General features: G+C 47.2%; 1 protein-coding gene across 1 annotated transcript in view; it reads left to right on the top strand.

The window, feature by feature from the left end:
* The first annotated feature begins 451 nt into the window (after positions 1 to 451).
* RSF1 (remodeling and spacing factor 1) overlaps positions 452 to 10,679 on the top strand; it is a 64,498-nt gene continuing 54,270 nt past the window's right edge. The window contains exons 1-5 of the mRNA XM_015420708.1: positions 452 to 467; positions 2,056 to 2,147; positions 4,401 to 4,493; positions 5,896 to 6,101; positions 9,088 to 9,239. Of these exons, the coding sequence (XP_015276194.1) occupies positions 452 to 467; positions 2,056 to 2,147; positions 4,401 to 4,493; positions 5,896 to 6,101; positions 9,088 to 9,239 (559 nt within the window). The remainder of the gene's footprint in view (positions 468 to 2,055; positions 2,148 to 4,400; positions 4,494 to 5,895; positions 6,102 to 9,087; positions 9,240 to 10,679) is intronic.

The following is a 10,679-nucleotide window of genomic DNA, read 5'->3' as shown; positions in this document are numbered from 1 at the left end:
GAACTCAATAAACTTGATCCTTTTGAAGGAATGTTGTTGAGCCCGAGTTTGTGGGACTCTGACATCTTCACTCGGAGTCTCAGAGCGGCTTACAAACTCCTTTCCCTTCCCCTCCCCACAACAGACACCCTGGGAGGTAGGCGGGGCTGAGAGAGCTCCTTCCAGAACTGTCCTTGAGAGAACAGCTCTGACAGAACTGTGGCTTGCTCAAGGTCACCCAGCAGCTGCAAGTGGAGAAGTGGGGAATCAAACCCGGTTCTCCCAGATTAGAGTCCACGCACTTAACCACAACACCAAACTGACTCTCCGACGGGAAAAATACTTGATCAAGGTACTATTTGAGGGTTGAAGCTCTTGGATCCTTGACCGCTCACTCACACCTGGAAAATGTTGCTGGTCTCTTAAGGTGCTGCCGGACTCGAAGGTAGCTACTTGAAATGGTGAAACCACAATGTGTGGGAAGAGTGGTATGAGCTATGCCAGATGACTATTCTAAAAAATGCCCATGAGTGTAATTTGAAGTAGAAAGCTGTCTAAAAGAGGTGGGTAGGGGATGAGGAAAGAGGGCTTTTGTAGGACCGGAGCATTTAAGTTCCCTGGAATATTTAGGCTATATTTAGGATATATCTCTGGGGGGGAGTTGAGGGGGGGAATCGGAATTCATAAGTTGGGGGAGAGAATCAAGAACACGTTACTTTCCCAGTGTCATGGTTAGGAGCACGGACTCTAATCTGGGAGAACTGGGTTTGATTCCTCACTCCCCCACGTGCAGCTGCTGGTGTGACCTTGGATCAGTCATAAGTTCTTTTGGAGCTGTTCTCTCAAGGGCAGTTCTCAAGAGAACTCAGCCCCACCTGCCTCACAGGGTGTCTGTTGTGGGGAGAGGAAGGGAAAGGAGTTTGCAAGCCGCTCTGAGACACCTTTGGGTAGTGAAGGGCGGGGTATATATCCAATCTCTTCTTCTTCCTTCTGGTTGCCGTCCTCAAATTGCATTTGGATCCGCTGCCTCTAGAGCACCATGGTTCAGGTGTGTAGTGTGGACATTGCTTTGCTTTTTGCCACTTGATGGTGCCCCTTTAGTTTATTTCTGGTTGACGCGCAAGCGAAAAATAAGCCTGCTGTCAGAGTTGAGGTAATGGAGTGCTGGGCAAGTTTGGCAGTGAACCACAACTTCGGAAGTACGTGCCCAGTGTCATCTGGGAGTGAGAAGCGTGAATGGGATGACATCCAGTATAGAGTTGGGTCAACTTCAGCCTTACGTGGTTTGCTGATTCTTCATGTGGTCCACAGCGCAGAGTCGTGCTGCCCTGGAACTGTAGTGTCGTTTAAGAACTTTGGAAGTAACGTGCTGGATCCCACCGTGATCTTGGCTCATCCAGTTGCCCCTGGACTGCACCGTAGTGTGGTTTAAGAACCGTAGAAGTACCCTGCTGAATATCACCGGGATCTACCCAGTCCAGCATTCTTTCCCAGAACTCCGTCCCGTGGAAAGTGGTTCACCAGAAATTAGACACGGCCAGGTGGTCTACCTTCTTCTGCTCATCCAATACTAGTTTCCAACCCCTTCAGTTCAAGGAAGAATCAGATCCTAGTTTTGAAGGGTGCCTGGCAATGCTCCCTCTAAGCTGTGGTGTCTTGTGAGCAAAAAATTCTACTTTGTGAGCTGTTGGCATTGAAGTTGTGAGCGAGCAATCTGGCTGCCGCATAAATCAGTTTGCGCTGGAGCCATCCTTCCTGAGCTAAGACAAAAACGTGTGAGCCAGAGGCTAAAGAACTGTGAGCTAGCTCACACTAACTCGAGTTACCGCTTTCCCTTCTGACAAAGACAGCTTGGATTCTCAAAGCCTGTAACACGAAAATCTCCTTGTCTCATCAGATGCTACTGGACTTGAAACTCTCTCTCGTGCTTTCCCTTTGCAGTACACCGTGAATCCCAAGGTTTAGTTGGCCTTAGTTTTAAAATCACAAATACAACACCCTGTGTTGTATCTATACAACATTAGAGCTTAATTCAGTTGCATATGTAAAGTTTCTTCTCTTTCTTGCTATTTGTAGTTCCCAGAGAACTGGTAGAACTTCATCTGAAACTGATGAGAAAGATCGGGAAGTCAGTCACTGCCGACCGATGGGAAAAATACTTGATCAAGGTACGCTGTTCCAACATTCTGTATTTAGAAATCCCGGTATCAGATAATGTATGGTAACTAGGAAATACCTGCTGTGGCAGCCATTGAAGGTTCCCCCAGAACAGTTTTAGTCCTTGTTCATCTGCCCTCTGTCAGTCGTGAAGCTGTGCCTCTAATATTGATCTGGTCTTAAATGGGGGATTTAAAGTTGAAAATATGAAATATGGCTAGGAAGATATATGAAGATAATATATAGAAATTTATTTATTTAGAGGCATTTATATTTTGATGTTTGGTAGGTTTAAGCAAATTAATATAGACAACAGTTTGAAATGTTGGGTAAATATAGCGAAAAGGGTGCTAAATGAACTGAGTTAATTGGTATAAACAGGACAGATAATGGTTCTCATCCCTATAGGAACGTGAAATATTGGTTAATAGGGCTTTTTGTTGTTGTTCTCTTTTTGATTTTTGTTCCTTTTTGGTTCTGTGTCTTGGTTATTTTTTGAAATGAACTGATATTTAATGTTGAATACTAAATAATGAGTACCCAGTGGGAAAATTTAAAAAGGGAAGGAAAAGTTTATATAGGTTAATACAAAATAGGATAAACATAGGTATAAAAGGTTTAATATATGTTATGGTAGGAATAACTGAAAATCGTGTTAGAGGTCTACCCCGAGAGGAGCAAGAAAGATAACTACAACTAATATAAATATTGGATGCTGGTAAACTTGGATAAGTAAGAAAATGTTTATGTTGCTGTTTAGAAGCAATTATGTACAAGTGGTAATGGGTGGTGTTGTAGGTGGTGGGTATCTGTATGTTTAAAAAACCCATTAAAATATTTATTAAAAATAATAATAATATTGATCTGTTTGGTTTCACCAGCGTGTTTTCCTGAATTACTTTGCCGCAACCTAGATTTGGGTGGGTAGTTGTTTTGGTCTGATGCAGCAGAACGGAGTTTGAGTCCAGTGGAACCTTTGAGACCAACCAAGTTCTATTCGAGGTACAAGCTTCTGTGGGCACGCACACTTCTTCAGAAAGGCTGAAGTGGAAGTTGCCAGTCCATATATATAGACAGAGGTGAGCAGTAAATTAGCATGCAGCATAATAATCTGCTGAAATGCCTTTATTATGCCGTACGCTAATTTGCTGTTCACCCGCTACTTATATGTATGGACTGGTAACTTCCATTTCAGTGTATCTGAAGGAAGTGCACACAAAAGCTCATACCCAGATTTTTTTTTAAATAGGTTTTATTATTAAATATAAAATAGTGCACAGTAGCAGAAGGAATTGTGAAACATAAAGGTTACAGTAATATTGCAAAGGTTACAACACACATTATATAAAGAGGAACAGGATAAGACATATGAACAAGGGTGAACAATAACAGTAACAGGAGCTAAGCCAATGTTAGAGAAAAAGAAGAGTATTATAATTAAACTAAGTGTGGCACTACTTATATATTCAGTTAATGGCTACTAAAGACACGTAGTAATTTCTTTTCTGCATAATGCTAACATCCTTAATGGTCTGAAACTTAAATTCTATAAAAGGTAACCATTTTTCAAGCAAACTAGTAGACCGGGCTGAATTCGCTTTTGGCGATATAGTGTCTGTAATTTTATCTAAAATAAAAAATCCTATAGCTTTAGGTACCATTGTTGTACTGTAGGGGGATCTACATCTTTCTATCTTGCAGCTATAACAGTTTTCGCCGTGGTGATCCATCATCATGATTAAGCTCATACCCAGAATAAAACTCTGTTGGCCTTAAAGGTGCCACTGGACGCAGACTTTATTTTGCTGCCATCTGAAATCGGTTTTTTACATCAGGAACCCTCAAACGTCCCTTTCTTCTAATGGGAATCCTGTAGCAGCCATAATAGCCCAGCCTAGCCCGATCTCACCAGAGTTCGGAAGCTAAGCAGGGTCGGCCAGAGGCGGTACTTGGATGGGAGACTACCAAGGGAAACAGGGGTTGCTTTGCAGAGGAAGGCAATAGCAAACCACCTCTGCTCATCCCCTGCCTTGAAAACCCCATGGGGTTACCACGAGTGGGTTCTCGACTCAGGAGCATTGTTTACCTTTAATAGGAATCCTGTTTCGTTTCTTAAATGTTTATCCCAGCCTCTGTTTAATAAGCCCCGAGCAGCATACAGTATGCCTTTTTGTATGCTCGAAAGTATGCTCAGCGCATGTGTGTCCTCTCCGTGCCCCTGTCAAATCCCTCCACAGTCGACGCATGAGTATCTTGTCTTATAGATGTGTCAAGAGTTCAACAGCACCTGGGCATGGGAGATGGAGAAGAAAGGATACCTTGATATGAGCATCGAATGCAAGCTGGGAATTTTAAAGGTAAGAGTCCTTGGGGAGGGGCTGTGGCTCAGTGGTGGAGCATCTGCTTGGCGTGCAGAAGGTCCCAGGCTCAATCCCCGGCATCTCCAGTTAGAAAGGACCAGGCAGGAGGGGATGTGAAAGACCTCTGCCTGAGACCTTAGAGAGCCATGGAGAGGGGCTGTGGCTCAGTGAAAGAGCATCTGCTTGCCATGCAGAAGGTCCCAGGCTCAATCCCCGGCACCTCCAGTTAAAAGGACCAGGCAGGAGGTGATGTGAAAGACCTCCACCTGAGACCTTGGAGAGCCATGGAGAGGGGCTTTGTCTCAGTGGTAGAGCATCTGCTTCGCATGCAGAAGGTCCCAGGCTCAATCCCTGGCATCTCTAGTTAAAAGGATCAGGCAGTAGGTGATGTGAAAGACCTCTGCCTGAGATCCTGGAGAGCCATAGAAGGGGGCTGTGGCTCAGTGGAAGAGCATCTGCTTGGCATGCAGAAGGTCCCTGGTTCAATCCCCGGCATCTCCAGTTAAAAGGATGTGAAAGACCTCTGCCTGAGACCTTGGAGAGCTGCCCGCCAGTCTGAGTAGACAAGATTGACTTTGCTGGACCAAGGGTCAGATTCTGATGTTCTTATCAGGTGAAGGCCTCAGCCTCTGTGCCCCGTTGTTGGCGGTCCGGAGGAATTGTGGTTGGCCACTGTGTGAGACAGGATGCTGGACTGGATGGACCCTCCCTGGTCTGATCCAGCAGGGCTCTTCTGATGTTCTTATCAGGGGAAGGCCTCGGCCTCCATGCCCTCTTGTTGGCCCTCCAGAGGAACTGGTTGGCCCCTGTGTGAGACAGGAGGCTGGACTAGGTGGACCCTCACTGGTCTGACCCAGCAGGGCTCTTCTGAGGTTCTTATCAGGGGAAGGCCTCGGCCTCTCTGCCCTGTTGCTGGCCCTCCAGAGGAACTGGCTGGCCCCTGTGTGAGACAGGATGCTGGACTAGATGAACCCTCACTGGTCTGACCCAGCAGGGCTCTTCTAATGTCCTTATCAGGGGAACGCCTCGGCCTCTCTGCCCTGTTGTTGGCCCTCCAGAGGAACTGGTTGGCCCCTGTGTGAGACAGGATGCTGCACTAGATGGACACTCACTGGTCTGATCCAGCAGGGCTCTTCTTATGTTCGTAACAGCTTGCTTTGGTATCTGATTCACAATTTAAAAAAAAAAAAAAGATAGCACCACAGTAAAAAGTGGCCTAAATCTTCCTCCTGCCCTGTCAACCCCTGCGTAACCTCATCAGTAGATCTAAAAATGAACCTGAATGCACTGCCTTGTCGTTGTTCCGTCTGATCCTGGTGTTCGGGGCGGGCGAGAGGCTAAAGAGCTCCCCTTCGGCATCGCTTACCTCGCCGTCCTTTCCCCCCCTGCTCCCTCTTAGTACCTTTGCGAGTGCCAGTTCGACGACAATCTAAAATTCAAGAACGTCATTAACGAGGAAGATGCGGATGCTATGCGCCTTCAGCCGATTGGCAGAGACAAGGACGGCTTGACCTACTGGTACCAGCTGGATCAGGAGCACAACGTCAGGATGTACGTGGAAGAGCAGGATGATCAGGACGGGTCTTCGTGGAAGTGCATTGTCAGGTATTTCACTGTTTACAGTTGCGTGACGCACACACACGGGCCGCGATGGCTCAAGTGGTTAAGACGCTCAGCTGCAGACCGGAAGGTCTGTAGTTCGGCAGTTCGAGACCCGAGTGTGCCGCGTGACGGAGTGAGCTCCCATCTCTGGCCCCGGCTGCTGCCAGCCTAGCAGTTCGAAAGCGAGAAATTGCAAGTAGATGAATAGGTACCGCTTCGGTGGGAAGGTGACAGCATTCCGTGCGCCTCGGCGTCTAGTCATGCCGGTCACATGACCACGGACGTCTTCAGACAGCGCTGGCTCTTCGGCTTGGAAACGGAGATGAGCACCGCATCCCTAGGGTCGGATCCGACTGGCTTTCGAGCACAGGAAACCTTTACCTTTTACTAGCACACACACAGAGTCATTGTGTCTCCTGTGGTAAGGCCTTTGGTCTAAGCCACGGAGTCCCCAGCCTTTTTGAACCTGCAGCCCCCTTTGGCATCATGACGCAGGGTGGTGGGTGCAACCATAAAATGAATGCTGTGGGAGGCAGTGCTCCCTCTAAGCTGTGGAGTCCCGTGAGCACAAATTCTACTTTGGGAGCTGCCGGCATTAAAGTCGCGAGCGAGCGATTTGGCTCCTGCATAAATCAGTTTGCTCTGGAGCCCTCCTCCCTGAGCTGAGACAGAAATGTGTGAGCCGGAGGGTAAAAAACTGTGAGCCAGCTCGCACCAACTCAGCTGAGAGGGAACACCGGTGGGAGGTGGAGCCGAGCGCAAAATGTCTGCTGCAGGAGGCGGAGCCAAGCACAGAACATCAGGGAGGGAGGTCGTACATCACTCTAACGCGAACTCTTTAATATTCTGGGCACAAACGCTTTTTAACAGGATGCCTTTCAAAAGGAACACATAATTTCAGAGTGTTTCCCGGCATGCGCTCAGCTTTTCTTCAGACATTCGGTAGTGACCCCTGCATTGCGGTGGCAGTTGCCGCTGAAGCGTCTTTTTAAAAGTTTGCACAGCCAACCGGATCGCTAACGGCCAATCAGAAGGACGACTGGGCAAAAAACTCCCCTTTCTGAGAACACAGAGGGCAGGCACCAGGGAAGGGGTCGGCGGGCTCCATGGGGCCCACGGGCACCACGTTGGGGACTCCCGCTCTGAAGCCCCTTCCCCGTGCTCTTTGGAAAGCAAGGTGGCGTAGTGGCCAAGAGTGTCTTCTGTCAGCCGCATCCGGTTCACCGGCTCCCTCCTTTCTTAGACTCAGCCGACCGGGTTGCGCCGGTCTCTGGTTTTGTAACCTTAAGGTTGGATTGCTGTAATGTGCTTTACGTTGAGCTGCCCTTGAACGCCTGGAAACAGTATCTGGTTCAGAATGCAGCCGCCCGATTATCATCAAGGGCCATCTGCAGGAACATATCTCGCCTATTCTGAAACCAACACATTGGCTGCCGGTTTGTTTCCAAGTTCAATTTAGGGTACTGCCGCCCCGACCTGGGTAGCCCAGGCAAGCCCGAACTCATCAGATCTCGGAAGCTAAGCAGGGCCAGTCCTGGCAAGTACTTGGAAGAGAGACCTCCAAGGAATACCAGGGCCGGGAGGCAGAGGCAGGCAAATGTCAAGCCGCCTCTCTGAAACGTCCTAGCCCGACTAGGGGTCGACAGAAGTCACCATGACTTCCAGGCATGCAAGCACACACACACACACACACACAAAAATCCCCCCCGCCCCCATTAAGATGCTGTTGCCATAACGGGAGGGTCTGTGACTCCATGGTAGAGCATCTTTTGGCATGTAGAAGGTACCCACGAAGAGAGGGGAAGCAAAACTAAACCTACCAAGCAAAAACTTCCAAAGGAAGTTTAGAAAACTAGTAAAGGGCCAAAAGTTAAAAGCATCAGTAGGAATAGACAAAAGTACACGTGTTTATTTCAAAAAAATAATAACCCAAATAAAGCCTCATAAAAATATATGTGACCTGACACGTTTTGGCCCACCAGAGTCATCTTCAGAGGTCAAATAGTACAGAATACAGCATACCACAAAGCCCCTGCTACTCTTGTAAGGCAGTAAACAATTGATATAGGACCAAAAATGGAATGTTCCATTCTGGAAATGAATGACACACAGAGAAATTTGTTTGTTGGGCCACAAATGTATTTGTCCTTGTGTCAGAAGCAATTACATATATTGGGAGACATAATATTGCCAATATGTACCAGTTTAGATCCTAAGAGTATAAGTAAAATCGCCTTATCAGGGCCAATGTCTGATACATATTGATGTCACATTGGCCCCGGTAAGGCGATTTTACTTGTACTCTGAGGACCTAAACTGGAAGGTACATATTGGCAATATTACTTTCTCCAATATATGTAATTGTAGAAGGTCCCAGATTTGATACCTGGCATCTCCAGGAAAGAGCAGGTAGAGAAAGAGGTACTTTTCTCCCTTTCTCACAATACAAGAACTCGTGGGCACTCCATGAAACTGCTGAGCAGTCGGGTTAGAACGGATAAAAGGAAGTACTTCTTCACCCAAAGAGTGATTAACACATGGAATTCACTGCCACAGGAAGCATGGACGGCTTCAAAAGGGAATTAGATAAGCATATGGATCAGAGGTCCATCAGTGGCTATTAGCCACAAGGTATAGCTAGGGGCTCTGGGGCAAGTGATGCTCTGTCTTCTTGGTGCTTGGGGGGGGGGGTCAACAGTGGGAGGGCTTCTAGAGTCCTGGCCCCACTGATGGCACTGGTATTTCTGGCCACTGTGTGACACAGAGTGTTGGACTGGATGGGCCTTTGGCCTGATCCAACATTGGCGTCTCTTATGTTCTTATGTTCCAGATTAAAGGATCAGGTAGTAGTTGATGTGAAAGTCTTATACGTAAGACCCTGGAGAGCTGTTGCCAGTCTGAGTAGACGGCGCTGACATTGATGTACCAAGGGCCTGATTCAGTATAAGGCAGCTTTGTATGTCATGTTATACCCTTCTTTTTCATCCAGAAGCCGAAACGAGCTGGCTGAAACTCTGGAACTCCTGAAAGCACAAATCGATCCCGCACTGCTGAAAAACCAGCAGCAGGACAGCTCCTCCCGAGAGAGTCCGAGCATCGAAGACGAAGAGGCCAAAAAGGAGGAAGGGACGTCGGCCCAAGGTCCTGCTACTTTTTGAGCCTAGGCCTTGTGGCCTTGCTATTCTGGCAAATTTTGTATTCAAATAATGGGTGTGGGTGAGGTGCTTGCTTATTGGGGAAACCTTTAAACACTCTCTGTGTATATAAACTTGGTAGTTTTCTGCTGCCACCAGGAATTAGAAATTCCAATTCTCTCTCTTTTGGTGCCCAGATCCTAGTGTGACCTAGGATCTGGGCACTTCAGAGGACTATGTGGCCCTGAGGAAGGACTGTACTGGTTTCTGGGATAAGTTTAAACAAAAATTGATTTATTTAATAAAGAACAAAATAGGTTTCTGGTTATTTTGAATTGTTGCTGAAGAAAGGAACTTGTAAATATAACTTGTAAATATAACTGGCAAAGCTTGGCACCACACAGTCTCTCAAACGCCACTCTGACATGCTTATACACTCGGTATACTCTCTCACTCATATATATAGCCACACAGGCTAGTCTCTTTGTTTTATTCACACAGAATAGAATCAACTCTCTTAGTCACACTGGCTAAACTGTTGGTCTTATTCACACAGAAATAGACTCAAAATCCCAGTCACACAGACTATGTTCTCTCTTCAAACCACACACAGAATCTTCCATAAAAACACACACAGAGATTCTTCTCAGAACATCCCCTCCCACACTCTCAGTCAGCAGCCTGTCAAAATACACGGATCTCCCTCTATCACTCTTCTTACATTACTGCAGTCAAACTAAGCATTTAAAGGAACAATACACACCAGAACATGAAATCATTAACAGTGTGCCTTAAAGTAAATATCCTCTGGAGCAGTGAACGGAACGAAGCACCCAAAAGAGGTCATATTGCAGCCTCAGACGGGTTTGTTGCTGTCTGCTTAAGAACTCAGCACCCCAAATAGCTTTGAAAGCCACTCGGAAGTTAACGTCGTGCTTCCCTAGTTACGTCGCTGACAGATGAGAAGGAGAGGAGGGAGGATGAATTTCTAACGGGCTGCACCAGCTCATTCTTTTGCCTGTCCGCCCAGAAGTCACATGAGAGGGGAGGGTTCATGGCTCAGCGGTAGGGCATCTGCTTGGCATGCAGAAGGTCCCAGGTTCAATCCCCGGCATCTCCAGTTAAGGATCAGGTAGTAGGTGATGTGAAAGACCTGAGACCTCGAAGAGATGCTGCCACTCAGAGTAGGCAAGTGTAGACCTTGATGGACCAAGGGTCTGATTCAGTATAAGGCAGCTTCATGAGTCCAAGAGAATGAGCAGAGATCCAGGGGTCCTTTAATAGAAAAAGAGGTGCAGGAGCTTATTAGCATAGCTCATTAGCATAGCTCATTTGCATATGCCACACCCCCTGACATCACCAGAAGTGTGTCAGAAGGCAACACCCATCGCTCAGGCTCCACTGGACTATTTTGGATTGCTAGCTATGGGGGGGGGGGGGGGGGGCG

This window comes from Gekko japonicus, unplaced genomic scaffold, assembly GCF_001447785.1.
Source record: "Gekko japonicus isolate JY-2015 unplaced genomic scaffold, Gekko_japonicus_V1.1 scaffold1409, whole genome shotgun sequence".
Lineage (NCBI taxonomy): Eukaryota > Metazoa > Chordata > Lepidosauria > Squamata > Gekkonidae > Gekko > Gekko japonicus.
This window is presented reverse-complemented; position numbering and strand designations above follow the sequence as displayed.